We start from the raw sequence: 18007 nt of genomic DNA on the forward strand, positions 1-18007 counted from the left end.
AACCCAAAAAATAAGAAAATAAGAAAATAATTCAGACACGAGTGATTATTATTCTTTCTGGTACCGGTACTGTACTTGTACGTTTAGTTCTCACGCCGATACCTTCTGGACTGGGTTAAGCGGGCTCCACCGTCAAACACGTTCCGAGGACGTCGCACGAAGCCTTCCTTCGGTTCCGTTGGATTGGGACTATTCGTCTTTATGCTTTGGCGAGTATAGCATGAGCATACATGGAGTATAGAGTATAGCATATGGGATACGTAGATATAGGTATCGATAGATGTAGTAGATTGCTCTGCTAGGGGTGCTAGTATAGATCATAGAGTATAGATTTGCCAGCCAAGCACAACAACCAAATCCATCCAATTTCCTCCAGACCCAGCCGAAACGGCAGCGTCTTGTCTGTGCAACGGTCGAGCCCTCAAATCAGCCCCCCTGAACGGTCGGGTCCACTTGATGCTTCCTGCCAGTTCTCCTGTCGTACGGGTATGTACACTGGATACAGCAGTAGAAGAAGAATAATAATAATAACAATAATATTAACAATAATAATATTAGAATAATCCGAATAATTGTCAGATCTCTCCATGTTTGTACTCATACACCTCCACCGGGTAAGTATCTGGCCTCTGTCCACCAGTCCAATCATCACGTATTTGACCCTCCTTCCAACTATTCTTCGTCTGTATCGTGAGGTCTTATTATAACTCCCGCCCTGACCCAATCTTTTTGGCTCCTCCCACTCCTACTCCTCGCCCCCCCGAATTCCCTCCACGACCATTATTCTTCTCCTTCTCTCTTTTTCAACACACACTCTCTTTCAATTCTCCCCCACCAGGGAAACCAACCTCAAACCATCCTCTCACCCTCGTTGCGTCTCGAAAAGCGGGTTCAATCCAGCGCCTCAACTTACCATGAAACCACACCAATTATTGGTGCTTCAGCCTGTTCGCACATAAATTAGGGGACACTCGAATTGAGTCCACCCGTCTCGCCCAAGCTCTTACACCCCCAAAACAGAGGAAGGACGTCATATCCCGTTCCAGTTGTTCCAATTCTCCCCGTATCTGGCCCGTTACTCTGGTCGACCCAGATTCAGATAAGACCCTCCCCAAAAAGACACCGAGACAGTTGAAACCCTCGGAACCATGTCGACTTTCTCGCGTGTGCCCGGCCACTGGGACGACGACCAGTCTAGTCACAGTGATCCCCCGTCGACCCGCTCCTCCAACGATCCTCCAGAGCATGCCTCTCATATTCGCTCGCGATCTACAGCCCTCGCCCAGAGTCCGAAACGGTTATCTGTCTTTGGCGGCCGCTCCCGAAGCAATACTACCACGTCGACTTCGTCGCGCCGCTCCCCGGTCTCGTCCATGACTTCCACCGATAGCTCTGTTCCGTCCCAGGATGAGCGGGCGCCCTCCGCACTGGGTATGCGGTCTGAGAAAGGGGATCGCACGTCGAGATCCCTTTTGGCGCGTGGAAGCCGTATGTTACGCCGCCAGGGGAGTAAGATCAATATCGTCGCCACGCTGGACGAGGAGGACGAATTAGAGAGGATGCCACGGGCTGATAGGAATGGTCGTCATCGGGGTCGACAGGTTGATCACCGTAAGTGGGGAACGTTTTGATCATTTGTTTGTTCTTTTGGACTGCTTTTTGAAAGCATTGAAAGCAATTGGCTTTTCCACGCATGCACTACATCTATAACTTGTGGAATGATCAATTGACTAAACTTCATCTCTAGACGAACGATTGAAGAGCATCATCTCAGATCCATTCGATTTCCACCATCTCACCCATACCAGTCCCTCGCAATTCCAAGCAATAGATCAGACGCGCGAGAACGACCTCGTCACAGAGTTTTCGGTCATTCGCGCTTCGCAGCGTCCTGAGGCTGGCCTCAAGGGTATCCGCGCTGACGACATTCATTTCCGCGACTTTTCCACTGACGACCTGGCTGCCTATGGAACGGCCACCACGGTCGATGAGCCCGCGCCTCAGAGTCCGCCGGGCTCGCCTGCAGCTTCGGGGTCCACTAGCCCAACTCGCGGCCATGCACGCAGGGAATCTCGCATCCACGAGAACTTCTCTCGCCCGGTCTCGAAATATCCACGGTCCTGTCCGACGACACCGCCTCCCCCGGAGGCTCCAGCTGATGAGGGCGAGCCGGCTCCCAGGGCCATTGATGAGATCCTGGGATTGAACATTGGGCCAACGTATCCTGAGTATATCGACTCGGAGCGATCTTCTTCTTCGCAACGACAATTTAGCCCCTGTCTCGCCGAGGATTTCACCGCCCGCACGTCCTCCGTGACCAGCAACTACAGCCTCGAAGAGGTTCCCGAGGAAGACGAAGGAACGAGGTTATGGGACAGTCCAGAGGCCAGCGGTGACACCGTGCACTCCCGTTCTACCTCGGAAATCAGTCCCGGGATATTTGCAGCTCCCCCGGTGTCTCGCCAGACAGCTCCCAAGGCCCGCCTCTCCATCTCCGTGGCTGAAGAGCTGTCGCGCAAGTTCTCCGAGGCCCTAGGCTCGCCGACCTTGCCCCAGACTCTACCTACCACCCCACCCAAGGAAGAGTCACAGACAGCACGGCTGGACACCACGCCTCCATCGATCTCTGGCGTTCAACAATTCTCCTACGACGACGAGCTGTACGATTCTTGGGATGCCGACATCGACTACTGCTACGAGCACGCCGCAGAGTCCACATCCAACTTTGACTGGACGCGCACCTCGCTCGATGAAACCCGTCCTGAGGTCGGCATCGCCTGCACAAACGAGTCCTGGGGCCTCTCCGTTCCCCCGAAACCCACCCGGCATCTCCAACCCAGCCCATTGAGCACTTCCACCCTGGCAACGCCAGATCTGGACCCTTCCTCTGCACGCACTACCCAACCACCCTCCGCCGCAACACCTTCAGCAGAGTATGAGCGCACCTTCATCCGAGGACCGGCAGACTACTTCCACCCCGTCGCTTCCTCCATCCTCTCCAAACAACTCAACCACGACACCCTTTACGAGGATTACCTGGACGCCGACACCGACGCCTCCTCAGACCGACACTTCCCCTTCGCACCAGCGGGCATCCACAACGCCTCTCCCCGCTCCAGTTTCTCCCCCATCAGCAAGTGCAATTCCCAAGAGAGTCTCATGCTTTCTCGGGCAGCGAGCATCGTCCGCAAACACCGCTCCTCGGTATCAACCACCTCCGTCCCAGAACTGGTCCACTCCCTCTCCAACTCTCGCGAAATCATGCCAACGGACCGTCTCAGCGCTGCGGAGATCCTAGCCCGCCCTGCCTCAAGCACCCTGCACCGTCCAACGAAGAGTCTGGCTGAGGCACACATACTCATGCACGCTGATAGCAGCGCTAGTCTGGCGAGTGCTGAGACAGCGCCCCCGCGCTGCATATGCATGATCGGTCGAAGAGTATTTCTGAGGTTGACGATGAGACTGATGCCGGGGTTGCTATGGCTGTTACCCCGCCTCTACCAGCTGTGCCGGGGAAGAACCCGATGCGGAAGAAGAGTCGGACAACTTCATACTCTCTTTTCCCGACGCCGGCGGGTTGAGTTCGCCAGGCCTGTTTAAAACCCTCCCCTTTATCTTCATCTGCTCTCTCTATATTATGCCGCCTTGATTTTTGATTTGGAGACAGCTACCTTGGAAGACAAAATCTGTGGTGCATATCCTGCTGTTTTGTTTTCTTTCTTTGCGCTCGCTTCGCTTTTGCTTTTGCTTTTACTGTTACACTCTGTCCGTGATAGATCTCTACGAGTCCATGACCCCGTCTACATTTCCTTGTCTCATCGTCTCACCCTGTTCTGCTCTTTGAATTATCCCGTCGTTTCCCACTTCCTTTCCTGTCTGTCTTTGCCTCTGCTCTCTCTCTCTCTCTCTATCTCTCGTCTATTGGTTTGTCTGTTCCATCGACCCATCGTTTACACTTTTCTTTTCTCTCTGTTTTGTCTGTCTTGTTCGATGCATTTCTCAGCGATATCGGTATCGGTTCTGGTGTCTGGAGGGCAAAAAGCCGGGGGGCGAAAGCAATTGGAAAAAATGCTATTTTTTTCTGGTTTGGTTGCGTTGGATGAATTGGATTGGGCTGGATAGCATTGGGCTTTATTCATCACGTTGGATTCCCTAATCCTGGTTCTGATTATGGTCGTTGGATGTCCGGTTCGGTCTGGTTTGGGTTTGGCCGGGGATCATTCGTTAGGCCTGGCCTAGCCCCTCCTGTCTTGTCTTGCCTTGTCTACTTGTTCGTTCATGTTAAGAACTCGTCGAGTGTTATAGAGTGGTCGTGTGGCGGAGGCCACATACACCAATATATGCCCGTGAAGGGCGCTTTGATTACGATTACCCCTATTATTTCACCTGTTTCGGGCATCTCGTACGTAATGTCGGGGTTGGTGTTTTACACATTTACACATCGTAGAATTTGACTTTATATCTAGATCTGGCTTAGATCTGGTAAGCCTATCTTATCGTGTGTGTATCTTTGTTCGAGACGTATTCGCTAGTACACCCGCCGTGTTCCGAATAAAGTATAGTATAAATGTTTAGTTTAGATGAAATGGAAAGTGGAGAGTGGAGAGTGGAGTGCATTTGGTGATGGTCATATGACTATAGGGCTGTAGGGCTGGGATTGGCAACAACTTAGTTGGAGTGGGGAGAGGTTACCGCCCTCTTTGCTCTGAAGTTGTAGACTTAAGGTAGTGTGTCGTGGGCGATTTGGGTATTTTGGGGTTTGGGTAATAAGTCTAATGCTAATAAGCGTTTCCGTAACGGACGGGGGTGAATGTGTAGAGGGATTATGGGAGGCAGGGGGATTGTGGCGCCTACAGTCAAATTTAAATGTAAATAAAGTAGAAGCGAAAGAGGGCCATGGTATCAAGACTCGAGATGTTGGATTAGATCTTGATATTAAATGACTATATACTGTACAAGTAAAATAAAGTACTATTGGCCGGCAAACGGGCTAAGCACCATCCAGCCTGGAATCAAGTAACGCCCGCTGGTTATCAATTCGCTCAAGAATCTGCGCCGTATCTTGATGTGACGTTGCCGTCGCGGCTGTATCTCGCAATAACCGCGCTATCTCAACATAATTCAGAATCTGCCGCTTCACACCATCATCTCCATCATTCTCGTGGCTAGAACGAAGCAGCCTCGGTAAGGAACCGCTGTTAACAAGGTCAATCCCTCGTAAACAAGACCAATAGCACATGCCCGCACAGATATTACGCAAAACTTTCGGTGCGAGGTCAATCAAAGAGTGTCGCTCATAGTCTTGGTGCTGAGTCTCGAGCTGCTTGATCCATAGACAGACGTTGACCATCTCGTTCAATGCGGAGAGACTTGTATATTCCACCCGTCGGGCAAGGACCTCTGCCTCCAAACTTGTCCTATCTTGTATGCCGTGTTCACATATACAATCCTCGATCTGTAAGCGAAAATGCAGCTCCAGAGCCCAGAGGACTGCTCGATAGAGTTGAGTGTGTTTCCTTGTCCGGCTGGAACTTGGCTCGGTGATGTCAACAGGCTCCAGTCTGCCTGAATCGTCTTTGTACATCCGCAAATGGTGCGGACAGCAGGTATCCCTCCAATAATCAAGTTGCTCGTACAAATTGTGAACATCACTGGGTTTGATGCCTTGTCGTTTTGAAAGCGGGCTGCACAGATTCTGTGTAATTTGGCGAGCAATCACAGCCAGGGCAAGAAGAGCATCAAAGTAATCTTTCGTCTCCTGCGACGAGAGATCCTCATTGCTAGCAAGATCGTTACTTGGGATGCGCGATATTTGCATGCGATCTAGGCAGTGGAACGCGTCAAGTCCATAGATGTGCCAGTAGAGGAGTACGCGACGCTCGCTAGCCCTTGCCAGGATACCAAGATCGAGAATTCGATAGTTGATCGCTGTCAAAACCAGCGAATCGTGCGTGAGAAAAAGTCGTCCCAGGTTCGACAGAAGTGGTAGACTTTCAGAGTTGTCGTATTCAAAATCGATCATGAGGGCCAGAGCTTCGAGGTCGTCAAGCCTGATTGCATCGTTATCAGGTGCATTGCTTCGAGCATGGAGGTATTTCTCTCGAAATGTGCTTGCAAGACGGTTCTGAAGATCCCATTTATTTGGCGCCTCGGTGTATGGCATCCCTCGACAAGCAACCGCATAGAGAAGTAATTCGCTGCAATGACCTGCATGATAGTCCTGCCAGAATGCATCTGCGAGGAGAATCGGCAGATATGGCGCAGCATACTCGAAGTAGGAATGCAATGCTGCAGTGCAAGAGGCAGAGTCCGCAGAGACACCGGTCCAAGAGCATGTACCGAGTACCGCACTGGGAAAATTCGAATCCCTCCCATCCTGGTCTCCGTCGTCACTCGGGTTATTACCAGAGGTGGAAGTTGGTTGTTGCAGGTATTGGCTCGGCTGGTCGCTACTTTGCGTGAATCCGCGGTCGCCTTCGCCCATAAACACTTGATCGAGAAATGCCATATTGTCAAAACTTAGTGCAAAGGGACTATCATCAAACATGTCGAAAGGAATATTTGATAGCACCGCATTATCATCTCTTGGGGAAAGGGAGACCATATGAGAATCCGAAATAATCTGTGATACCGGAATACCTCGGTCATCAGGGGATGTTGTCAGAAGAGCCGACTGTAATTCTCTAGTGCCCGCTTTCTCAGTACCTCCGCGAGCGGTCCTTGTGCGGCGCCGCCGAATCCGAACATCGTCCGAGTCGTCAAGATGGCATTGTATGTCCCGGAGGGCACACTGCGAGCATGTAGCCATGCCTTGCCTGGCGCGTAACAATCGATCACATTTGACCTTTCGGCGATGGCAAAAGTCGCATGATACTCGTTCTGATCCTCGTTTCAGCGGCATTGGAAACTATGCCAAACAGGCTTCCGTCAAGTGCGAGTTTTAATGGAAGTGAAGTGAAATGCGGGGAAATCGCGGGACTTGTGCGGCAATAACGCGGCGAGTCTACCGCCTGGGAGACGATGGAGAAAAGAGTAGCGTGAACCGAACCTTTTAAGCGTATTGAGGTTTATCGGTATTTAATTTGAAGATGCAGCATCGCAGGTGCTGAGAGTGATTTTCAGATTAAAGACTTAAGTTCTAGCTGGCATTATCAATTGATAGCTTAATTAAAAGATCAGTGTTCCTTAGTACGTGATCGGAAGTTGTCGCGGAGATTCCACGGCAACTTCTCTGAGATCGGGGATTTTCAAAGGCAAAAATAGGCTTGCTATCAAATTTTAGGCATCTACTTAAAGTGCAATAAAATTTCCGTTCTCGTGGGTATATTAAAGTATCGTGGTTCCATCAATCATGGGGGAAAAATCACGAAACTACCTCAAGTAACTTCTGAAGCTCCCATCATGGATCAAGATGTTGATATGTATGGGTACTTGCCCAGCAAAGCAGCCGCATTATTCGGTATTATATTCTTCAGTGCTATGGCGGTCATATGTACCCTGCAAATGATATTTGGGCCGTATAAGCACTGGTGGATGACTACAGTTGTACTTCTCGCTGTAGGAGAAGCAATTGGCTGGGGTGGGCGCTATTGGGCTCATTTGGATGTGAGTATTTAACAAGAATCAAATGACAGATGGCCCATGACAGATTGCTAATAAATCCAAGCCAACGAGCTGGATGGCTTTCATGATCCAGATTTGTAGTATCGCAATCAGTCCTGTCTTGCTATCTGCCGCGGATTATGTCCTCTTCTGCAAACTGTAAGTAAAGTGGCTGACGGATCAGAAACATGATATTGACAAAGGCTTTACTAGTATCGAAAAGACAACTCCTCGCCTCTTCCCATTTCCATCTGCAATCTTCTGGGCTGTATTTGTCATTTGCGACATCATCTCCTTGGCCATCCAGACTGTAGGAGGAGTCGAGGTATCAAGCGCCAATGACTTCGAATCATTGAGTCACGGGAGTGACGTTATGCGCTCGGGGATCATCTTCCAGTTCAGCAACACGATAATGTTTGTGATAATCATTACAGTGACAGTGCTCCGGTTCCGCCAAAAGAAAGCACTGTGCCCGCAAGCGAAATGGCCCCTTCTGGTGGCTTTGTGCGTGTCAACTGTCATGGTGCTGCTCCGCAATGGATATCGGATTGTTGAACTGTCGGGTGGCTGGAAGGGCCACCTCATGCGCACGGAGACATATCTCATCTACTTGGATATGGTGCTCATGGCAATTGGAGTTGGAGTTTTTGTTATTTTTTCTCCTTCGTTCTTTTTCCGTGAGGATAAGAAGCTTGCCAATGCGATGGAGCTACTGGAATAGCTACCCCTAGCTATGAGAACAGATCATATGTTTAGGGCATTTATCAAAGTCAAAAACTCTACATCTTAGGAAGTGACTGATGTTCATTTTTCATTTACTTAATACAGAAAATGAACACATTTGGATCTCCTTGTCTGTCAATTTAGATTGCATAGTACATACCTCTCACGTGATCTCTGCTGTCTTCAAGCGGCTCTTATCTTATCGGCTCCCTCATCTAAACGTTTGGCAACTTCTTGACGTGACCCTCCACTCGCTTTCCAACGCCAACACTCGATGCCCCAGCGATGGCATCGCCTCCGCCATCAAAGGCCCTGACCAAGCGGTCAGATGGCCAGCTGATGCCCCCTCCTCCAGCGCCAAAACGAATTAAACGCCCCGCAACTGCCCTCGACGAAGACGTCTACACCAACGCTCTTTCCCACATCATCGCCCGCGATTTCTTCCCAGGTCTGCTGGAGACCCAGGCCAAGCAGGAGTATCTCGATGCGCTGGACTCGAAGGATAAAGGATGGATCACAAGCGCCAAGAAAAGACTTGCAGATGTTATGCGCACTCCAACACCCGGGTCAAATGCCCGACGGAAGACAGACTCGGGATCTGTGGCGGGTACGCCTATGCATTTCCCAGCAGGTGGCTCCGATGAGACTCCGCGCGGGTGGGAAGGAGATACGCCTATGTCTGTCGCGTCGACTGCAACCTCTGCGACGACGAGACAGGGCCAGGAGATTCCGGATGTCTCGAATATGGGCCTGATGGCATTCCAGGACAAGTATACGAGTGAGGACAACGAATCGTTCAACAAGGTCCTCGACAAGCAAAACACAAAGAAGCGCGAGAAATACGCTTTTCTCTGGAACAACAATAAGATTCCCTCCGCCCGTCAAATCGCTCATCACCAGCAAGAAGTCAAGCGCATTACTGCACAAGGTGGCAAACCGGAAACTAGCCTCATTAAGTGGGATGATTCCGAGATCGCCATCAAAACAGACCTGGACGCACGGCCAGCAAGACCTGATGCCTGGAAGTCTCGTCCAGATAACGGGCTTATGTTCCTCCCATCTTCGATTGAAGATACCCACGAGACACTCCACCAACAAGCGGAGGCTGCCTCGCGCGCAGGCCCGAAACGGACACTCTATCAAAATACGCGACTGCTTGATGTAGACGCTGCTGCCGCCGCAGACGCTACAGCTTCTGTCCCAGACTCACCCTCAATCTCCGCGATCCAAGACGCCATCGCCGGTCGGCCACGCCTCAGTCAATCAGAGGCCTCTGCAGTCCCTGGCGGCGAGACCCCCGTGTCAACGGTTACGCCTTCGTTGACGAAGACGAACCCGAGCCTGAGCCTGCATCCGAAGACCCCCTTGAAGCAGACTGGCGCCTCTTGGGGACTTCATCAGATACGACACCGAATCCCTTCCAGCTCCGTGAAACCCGCAAGCGCGAGGCACTACACCACCGTATGGTAGATCGTGTCTCACGCACCAAGCGCGCGGAAAAAGCTGCCCGTACTGTGAAAACGCCCGTCACTGCGACTCCGCGCTTTGCCAGTAGTCCTCGCATAGATTTTGGACTTCGAGGTACGCCCGGTGGTGCGGTGGCCGGTGGTCAGGGCAAGATGTTGACGCCGGCGGCTCAGAAGTTGTGGTCGCAGGTTGGTGGGAGTACGCCACGGGGATCAGGGTCGGGATCGACGGGGAAGTCTGGGTTAGGGAATATGTGGACTCCGACGCCGCGGCGGAAGTAGAGTGGAATGTGGATGGTGCTGGGCTTTATAGATTACGACTTTATGATACTAATGGTTGGGACGGCGTTTGTATTCTTTAACGGGGGTGTATGTATATAGATGGGGATTGTTGATGTATAACCAATCGATGAACAGTCACAGTACCGCAAGGCTGTACCAATCGCATGAAAGTGTTCTTATCTTCCTACGTGTGGAATCTAGTAGCCAAAGAACACTTCCACATGTGGTGTGTTGAGCCATTCTGGGATATATCGTGCCTGGTCCTCGATGAGTACGTAAAGATATCCTTGGCATACTTTATTTCTGCAACATTTGTGTTCAGATCGGAAGAATACAAAGGTTGCCAAACGACGAGATATCAACTGATTGTTTCAGAAGTCCAACATAGTGCTGAGAATTATAATTGTCCGGCCTACGTAGTATTTATATGCCATCATCTAGATCGTAGTCCAACGGTTGGAGAAGTCGGAATAAGCAGGAAACGGGCGCACCCGAAAACCCAGATCCCCCCAGTCCCTATCCGGCCCGATCTCGGGACTTCCGATCATTCAATTCTTGATCTGCCTACTCATCCATTAAGCAGAGCTTGTTGCAGCATTTGTATACTCTTATGAACTTGGTAAGCATAGTACCATATATGGAGAGCTCAAGCGCTAATTCTGGATCAGTGTTTTCTGGTATACGTCAAATCAGTCAGTCGCGCCAGACGGATAGGCCCCCGACTCCGTTTGACTATAACGGATATCATTTGATTTAAAGAAAGCTACCTTTTGGTCCTTCTTAATCGAAGCTCCAAGCCAACATGAGTGTGGGCATGGGCATCAGCTCTGAACGAGCACCGTCACCCGCTGCAGCGCCAGCTAAGGGAGAGCAAGATGACAATGCCACGCCTGCCACTGAGGCAAATTCAACCTCGACAAATGGACATGCACGACCAGACGAAAACAAAAACCAAAATTCGAACTCCGAATCTGAGAACTCAGCACAAACACAATCTACGCCCTCCCTCCTATCATCACTCTGGTCCCCCATCAGCACCCTTCTCCAAAGCTCAAAGCCCTCAATCTCAACTGCAAATCAGAACAACAATTCAAAAAAGGAACCTGATAATAACGCTCCAACATCAACGTCTCCATCTTCATCAAACCAAACATCTCCCTCAAAAGAATCACAACCACAACCAGAACCATACTACACACCAGCCGAAACCCCAAAATTCAAAGCCCTCCAAAAGAAGCGCCTTAGCGGAACCCGCACAAAACAACTCCTCCGCGCCGCATCCCGCGCATACAATGACCCCCTCCCCCACCGGACCTCGGCACGTGTTGTGGGAGTTCGTGTGATCCATGTGTGAACGATTTGTGGAGGGAGGAGAGGGATGTTTGGAGGGAGAGGTGGGGGGATCGGAGGGTTGAGGGTGGGACTGGAGGGGGGGGGGGAGGAGGGGTTGGAGTGGTGATTTTGAGGTATAAACATGGTGTATTTAGAATTTTGTGGGGTTGGACCTTGGAGAAGGGGGGATTTGGAGATTAGAATTATAGAATAGAGGTATACAGTTGCATGTCAAGTCTGATGATGGATGCCATTTTTAATTGGCATGCTCAGCATACCAAGAAACCGCCTATGCCCATACCTCCTGATGCAGCAACCTAGGAAGCCCAGCATCATGCTATGAAGAATCAATCACACTTCTATATGAAAACATAAACATAAGCAAAATTCACAAACGCTCAAAATGCATCTCATCAAAAACCCTATTTACACGTCAAAACTATCCCGCTACAGCAACCAACCCGCAACAAGCAGCACAACCCCCCAACCCGCCCAACCGGCCACCACCCTCGACCCACCATTCAAATAATAAGCAGCCCCAAGATAACTGCAAGTAATATCCCCATCCCCATTCCGATACCCATAACTAGCATTCAACCATTGCCCCGTCGGACACCCAAAGCCAAACGTCGAAGGACAAGATTTAACAAGCGTATAACAAATATCCTGACACGGCAAAATCTCCTTATAAGGACCAGGCTGGATCTGCGAATCAATCAGCGGATTGCGACTCGCGTTCGTCACGGCGCTTTGGCGGTACACGCTATCGGCCGGCAGCGCGGAGCCGTTGATAAAGTCCTGCCCGGCATTGCGGACTTGCAGGTACGAGGCGGATTTGGTGAAGTCTTCGCAGCGGGGGATGGAGACGCTGCAGAGCCATTGTTTGTAGGCATTTGCGCAGTCGTCGCAGCCTACGGCGAGGGAGTACATGGATTCAGGCTCGGCGGTGCATTGGATTTGTTGGAGGCTGTAGTTGAAGCTTGTGTAGTAGTTCGAGGCGTAGGTGTCGTAGATTGTGCGCAGTTCGCTGACGTTTTTGCGTTTGGGGTTCGCGGGGACTGCGTAGGCTACTTCTGAGCAGAAGGTTAGGTTGAAGAGGACGGCGCAGTTGTCGTCTGGGTGTGGTTGTTAGCGGAAACCCCCTTCGAGGATATCAGAGTAATCCCGGTTTGATTGAAATGCGTACCTGCTTTGGTGGAGAAATTCATAGCCTTCCACACTGACCCGCCACCTCCGATAATTCCATTCCCGGATTGAGTCGAGTTACCCACCATGGCAAGGATACCATTGTACGTAGAACTCCGATTCAACCCGGTAATGTAAAACTGCTCTTTGGGCTTATTTCCCAGTCCGCGAGAGGTCATACCCAACTCAGTCGAATTGCTAATGCGACCCAGAGTCGAGAGTCGATCCAATGCGCAAAACGATCGTTCCAGCCCTGCCAGAGCCGTATTATTGATGTTGTGCGCGAACATGGTGTATGGTGGCTTCAGGTTCATCCATTCCTGGTAATTGGTCGAGTTGGGCTCGGATTGTGTTAGGTTATTGGTGACCAGCAGCGCGGCCGAGACATCAGCGTCGATAAAGTAGAGGAATGAGTCGTCGTCGTTGACGCTGTGGAAGGGCGCGTCAATCGATGCAGCGATTTGATAGTCGTAGTTCCCGGAGAACGTGGTCGAGTTGGGCGCCACGACGCCGATGAAAATGTCCCCGTCCGTAGTGATATTGGCATTCGCAAAGCCACCCTCTGCGGTGATCATCGTCTGGAGACTATCGTCCTTGCCAGGTCCAGGCTTGTCAAGCGATTCATCCGTCGAGTAGTACACCTGCAATTGAGGAAACGAGCCAGGCACCGTGCTACTGCTATTCGATGTCGGCGTGCGACACGTCGTCAGCGACAGATAAACTGTCGTCTGGTCGCGCTTAGCCAGCGGCTCCGCTTGTCCTCGTTTCCGTAGCTCAAGCTTGACATCATCCATCTCCATCACAGCTCTAGCACTCAAACTAGCCGGTAACTTCGAAACCGTAGTCGCCTGCTTGCCATTCACAACCTCCTTGGTAACAAAGAACCACTGTATACCGCCAACCTCCACCGTCGAATCCTGGAACTGGTTATTACCCAGCGACTTCGCATCGCTGGGGTAGTTCCTCCGTACGAGGTCCAGCTCGCCGGATTCCCCGTCCTCGCCCACGTTATCTCGCAGCTCCAGCCCATTAAACGAGTCCAGCGCAACGGGGAAACCTGCCCCGTCGCTGATGATCGGCCCGCCGATCAGACTGCTCTCCGTTTCGTGTGTAATATCCGCGGCATGTCTGGTCGAGGCGTAGGCGAGACCCTGGAAGATGGGACTAAGTGTACCGAAGAACGTTGCAGTCAGTAAGTACTGCAGGGCAGCGTATTGGTGGCGCATGGAAAGTTGACTTGAGGGGGTTGCCGGGGCGCGGGATTGCGCATGGAGATGTGTTCTTCAGGAACGAGGCGCATGTAAGATCGGGGCTGTTTGGCACGTGGTATCCTTAAGAAGCGGTTCTAAGACCCACGGACTTGTAAGGCTCTTCCGGAAAGGCGCAATATCTTCTGCTGCATGTAATCGGCTGGTAAGTTTGGTGAAGGAGGAACTGGTGCTAATCGCGGAAATTCAGCCTTATCGGAGTGTTGCTGCCTTGATGCCTTGGCCATGCCACCGACGCGTGGCTTGTGAAGGAGACGCCGTCGGCCAGTCTAGATCTAAATATATCTACAGAACTCAGGAGACATTCTATAGCCTATGAGGAAGTGTACAAACTCGAATCTCCGATGCGATCATATATTTCCAATTATGCACATGCAAAACAAAGCAGACTTGTACGTTAATGCCAAAAATATACTCGGAAAATAGCACCACGCTCACAGAGCTGGCCGCCATAGAAAATCACAAAGATATCAACACACGGCACAGCCAGGGAATATAAGTCACAGTAAATGAAAACCAAAAAATTCTCATAAAATCAAACCTTGTCTCTCTGTCAAAAAGCCTCCCACAAAAACTGCATTATACCAACTTCTGCCACCTTGCCAGGCAGATGCTGACAACCACAATGGCTCCCATTACACCCATGATACCAAAGAACCATCCCAGGCCCCCGGCTTCCTTGCCCGGCACATTAACGTTCATACCAAACAGACCACAGATCAAGTTCATCGGAACTAGAATCGTTGCGATCAACGTGACCTTGCTCAGCACCTTGTTGACATGGTTGCCCAGCACAAGGTTGGTCACATTAAGCTGGGCCAGGTAATTGGTGTGCGAGCGGCTGAGCATCTTCTCAAAGTGAGCCAGGTTCGACATCATAGTCACCACGTGATCCTGAATGTCACCCAGATACAGTCCGATGTCGCCGCGCGGCGTCACCGAGTACTGCTCGTTGCACCGCTTGGAGAACCCGCGAATAACATCCGCCTTGCCTCCCAGCAGACGCATCAAACTCATAACCTTCTTACGCAGGCCGCCAATGCGGGGCAGGAAGGATTCAAAGTCGTCGACGCGTGCGATGAACACATGATCCTCGATCGCCTCGGACTCGAGCTCGACATCCCGAATGACGGGACCGAAGCTATCGACGATGTCGTCGATCATGGCGTAACAAATCCAGTCACTGCTGAGCGAGACGTAGTCGCGTAGTTTACCAATACGCTTGCGCACACTCGAAGCGTGCGGGTTGTCCACAAAGGAGAACGTCAGCACTCCATCCCGGAACACGACCATGTAGAAGTTGACCGGTTCCAGGAACTCCTCACTAGTCTTGTCCATCTGGTAGAAAGTGCGGAAACAGACAAAGTAGTACTGCTTGAACAGTTCCACTTTCTCACGCGCCTCCTGTGTCAGGATATCCTCCGTGGTCAGCGGGTGAATCGAGAACGCCCGCGAAATAGCCCCGAGCTCCTCCTCCGTCGGGTTGACCACGTCCAACCACCACACACCACCCTCAGGGCCCAGCTGGAACAAGTCGCGGAAGCTGTCACCAGGGAGCACCAAATCTCCCAGTTCAGCTGCGTGCACGGTAGTCTGCGACTCGGACGAAAAAACCCAAAGCGCATGGGCTCGTTGATGTTGGGGAGCGTCTCAACCAGCTCCTTCTCGTCCATGACCTTGCTGGGCTTCTTTTCGTCCACCTCTTCACACGCGTCGCAAGTATCCGACGAATCAGCCGAATCGGCCATCTTGAAATTCTCCAAACCAGGACCCTTCGCACCGGGGCGCAGATCGTAGAAGATCCGGGGCTTCTTGCTTTGCGAACTTAGGCTATGCTTGCGGCGGCATTTGTTGGTTCCCGTAGCAATCTTACTTTGCTCGCTCAGGGCAACAAACTCCTCCAGTTCCTCATAGTCGATAACCGGGATACGGCCGGGCTCGTCATAAGTAATCGGCACACCGGGCTCATCCGGCGCACAAACCGAGATGTCACCGGGCTGGGGCCGGATGGCACTAGCGTTGCTGAAGGTCGGACGGCGCGCGTGGGTGCCTCCCGAAACAGTACGCTGCAGCATAGCCTCCAGATCGGGGGGCGCATGGCTTTCCAAAGTATTGGCGCGCTCCCGACGACGAGGGTCAGCGAAGGCATCGACCGAGTTGGGCGGCGACGAAGACCGCGCCGAGACAGATGAACTGCGGGAGATGGTACCTCCAACCAGGTCTTGCTGGACGCAGCTGATGCGCCGAGGCGTATGGAAATTCGCCGTGGGGTCGACCGAGACGCGTCGGCCCATTCCCGCTACATCAAGCTCGGAGCGATCATCATCGATCACGGCCTGTTCAAAGTCTCGAAACACGGGAGCGGCTTCGCGCAGGGCATCTTGCACCTGCAACCGGTCAGGACGTTCGGGTGCCAATTCGCCTCGAGGCCCCTGCTGAGCAGCGGTGTTCTGGCGGCTCAATGGTTCATCTTGGGGGGCCTCGATGCGGGGGGATTCACGGCGTTCATATGGAAGCGGTGGTCATCCAGCTCGGGGACTGGAGTACTGTACCGGGTCAGGCACAAGTCCTTCTCAGAACGGTGGCTGCTAGACATTGCTGCGGTGGAATTTTCTTTCTGGTCGATTTGGTTGATTGATATCCTTTTTTTCCCTTTCTTGATAGAAAGAACGAGAATTGGAAGGGAGGTGAATTGGGTGGATTGAGTTCGAGTTTAGCACGCCAGGTTGGGCTAATTGGGTTTCCCTTGATATGGGAAATGTCGTCTTGGGACTTGAGTGTTGGTGTTTTGTTTTCAATTTGATATTGCTTTGTCGGCAGCACGAACAGCCACAGAACGTAAGCCGGTGTTCTTTTCTGATTCAAGAGGACCGTGTTATGGGAAACGGGCCTCCATCCATGAGCCAGACCCTTCACGAGGGTCTGGCGTTCCCGACGTACGTCTGGCTGCGACGCTCCAAAGGTGGGAGTAGGCCAAGTTAAGGGGGTCTGGTGTCACCTCCGCAGAAGGCCCGGAACTTGGGGCCCGCAAGAGGATGGAGGAGAGAGGAGTACTGAGTGTAGCGAAGTCCCGCCAACTTGAAGGAATCGAATGAAGGGGAGCGGTAGTGCTCCAGGGCGACGACGTTCGAGTTCAAGCGAGCACGAGTTTTGCAGCGAGCGAGCTGAGTCGCAAGCTTTTTTATCAGAGGATCCGAGGATCGCTAGCAGAGTCTTTTCCGGTGGGAAGAAAATGAACCTGCAAGGGCCGCTTGGGTAGGTGGATTGAATATGAGTTGAGAAAGGGGTGCAGAGATTTGAAAGGAAACCTGCTTTCACCCGAGTAGAAAAGCGATATTGTTATAAGTCTCGATAGACCAGGGGGGGGAAGGGTTAGTGGGTGAAGGAAAGAGGAAAAAGTGGCGCTGAGACGGAAAGGTTTGTGGCGAGCAACGCACGGGCTCAGATCAGATGGACCAGCGATGGATGCGGGCGTGGGCCAGTCACGACGACTGTAAATCATTCCATGGACAGTCCTCCGTACAGGAGGAGCACTTATATCCACCGAATCTTATTGAAATGGTAAATCTCTCTAGATTGTCCTAACAGTACTTCCGATTCTTTTTTTTTTTCTTCTTCTCTATCTTCTCAATAATGATCGACTCTTATTGCTGACCGCCATCGTCATATCTGTGAAAATTTTCCGGCGGGTCAGGTTGCAGACGGCGTTCCCCGGCCAGAACAACGGGACTCGAAGCATAGAGTTTTTCATTCGTATATAGTTTGTTCCAGCCACACGGCCCCCCTAAGCTTGGTCTACTTGAGTCTAGTACTTAACTGACCGGAGTCCCAGTCCCGCATCACCCCTTGGTCAGCCATGAGGCATTTCTTTGCCGAATCTTCAGCGGCATATCCTGGTGTCCTTCTAAGATGCCCTTCTCGGATACCCTTGTAGGGTTAAGCGCTGACCGTTAATGCTTTTGCCTCTGCACGCTTACTTGTTACTATTATAGCGAGTGACCACAATCATGACCATGCCGATCGCACATCTTTGATTGTACTGGCTATAGATATCCCTCTTAATTATGGGGAGTCCAGTACGAGTCCTATCCACCATACTAGTTACTAGACCCATAGTTAGGCACCTATTCTTAGTGCGTCGTAGGTAGT

The 18007-nt window shown here is 51.5% G+C and overlaps 7 protein-coding genes across 7 annotated transcripts; 4 read left to right on the plus strand and 3 right to left on the minus strand.

The window, feature by feature from the left end:
* Nucleotides 1-1148: 1148 nt before the first annotated feature.
* On the plus strand, nucleotides 1149-3600 carry N7458_007443 (uncharacterized protein; the record flags this gene model as incomplete). The annotated part of the gene is made up of 2 exons (XM_056910825.1): nucleotides 1149-1611; nucleotides 1748-3600. 2 exons carry the CDS (start codon nucleotides 1149-1151, stop codon nucleotides 3598-3600), a joined length of 2316 nt encoding a protein of 771 aa, XP_056763651.1.
* A 1390-nt stretch (nucleotides 3601-4990) lies between these two features.
* N7458_007444 (fungal specific transcription factor domain-containing protein) lies at nucleotides 4991-6808 on the minus strand (the record flags this gene model as incomplete). Its single annotated transcript, XM_056910826.1, has 1 exon — nucleotides 4991-6808. One exon carries the CDS (start codon nucleotides 6806-6808, stop codon nucleotides 4991-4993), a length of 1818 nt encoding a protein of 605 aa, XP_056763652.1.
* Nucleotides 6809-7401: 593 nt separating this feature from the next.
* Nucleotides 7402-8323, plus strand: N7458_007445 (RTA1 domain-containing protein; the record flags this gene model as incomplete). The annotated part of the gene is made up of 3 exons (XM_056910827.1): nucleotides 7402-7605; nucleotides 7667-7761; nucleotides 7816-8323. The coding sequence occupies 3 exons, from the start codon at nucleotides 7402-7404 to the stop codon at nucleotides 8321-8323; spliced, it is 807 nt and encodes a 268-aa protein (XP_056763653.1).
* A 287-nt stretch (nucleotides 8324-8610) lies between these two features.
* N7458_007446 (splicing factor ESS-2 family protein) lies at nucleotides 8611-10073 on the plus strand (the record flags this gene model as incomplete). The annotated part of the gene is made up of 2 exons (XM_056910828.1): nucleotides 8611-9633; nucleotides 9666-10073. The coding sequence occupies 2 exons, from the start codon at nucleotides 8611-8613 to the stop codon at nucleotides 10071-10073; spliced, it is 1431 nt and encodes a 476-aa protein (XP_056763654.1).
* Nucleotides 10074-10875: 802 nt separating this feature from the next.
* On the plus strand, nucleotides 10876-11427 carry N7458_007447 (uncharacterized protein; the record flags this gene model as incomplete). The annotated part of the gene is made up of 1 exon (XM_056910829.1): nucleotides 10876-11427. One exon carries the CDS (start codon nucleotides 10876-10878, stop codon nucleotides 11425-11427), a length of 552 nt encoding a protein of 183 aa, XP_056763655.1.
* Nucleotides 11428-11852: 425 nt separating this feature from the next.
* N7458_007448 (MID1 family protein) lies at nucleotides 11853-13816 on the minus strand (the record flags this gene model as incomplete). Its single annotated transcript, XM_056910830.1, has 2 exons — nucleotides 11853-12520; nucleotides 12592-13816. 2 exons carry the CDS (start codon nucleotides 13814-13816, stop codon nucleotides 11853-11855), a joined length of 1893 nt encoding a protein of 630 aa, XP_056763656.1.
* A 621-nt stretch (nucleotides 13817-14437) lies between these two features.
* N7458_007449 (magnesium transporter CorA family protein) lies at nucleotides 14438-16454 on the minus strand (the record flags this gene model as incomplete). Its single annotated transcript, XM_056910831.1, has 3 exons — nucleotides 14438-15451; nucleotides 15514-16290; nucleotides 16359-16454. 3 exons carry the CDS (start codon nucleotides 16452-16454, stop codon nucleotides 14438-14440), a joined length of 1887 nt encoding a protein of 628 aa, XP_056763657.1.
* Nucleotides 16455-18007: the final 1553 nt, after the last annotated feature.

Source organism: Penicillium daleae, assembly GCF_028827525.1.
Source record: "Penicillium daleae strain IBT 16125 chromosome Unknown utg000007l_segment0_segment0, whole genome shotgun sequence".
Classification (NCBI taxonomy): domain Eukaryota; kingdom Fungi; phylum Ascomycota; class Eurotiomycetes; order Eurotiales; family Aspergillaceae; genus Penicillium; species Penicillium daleae.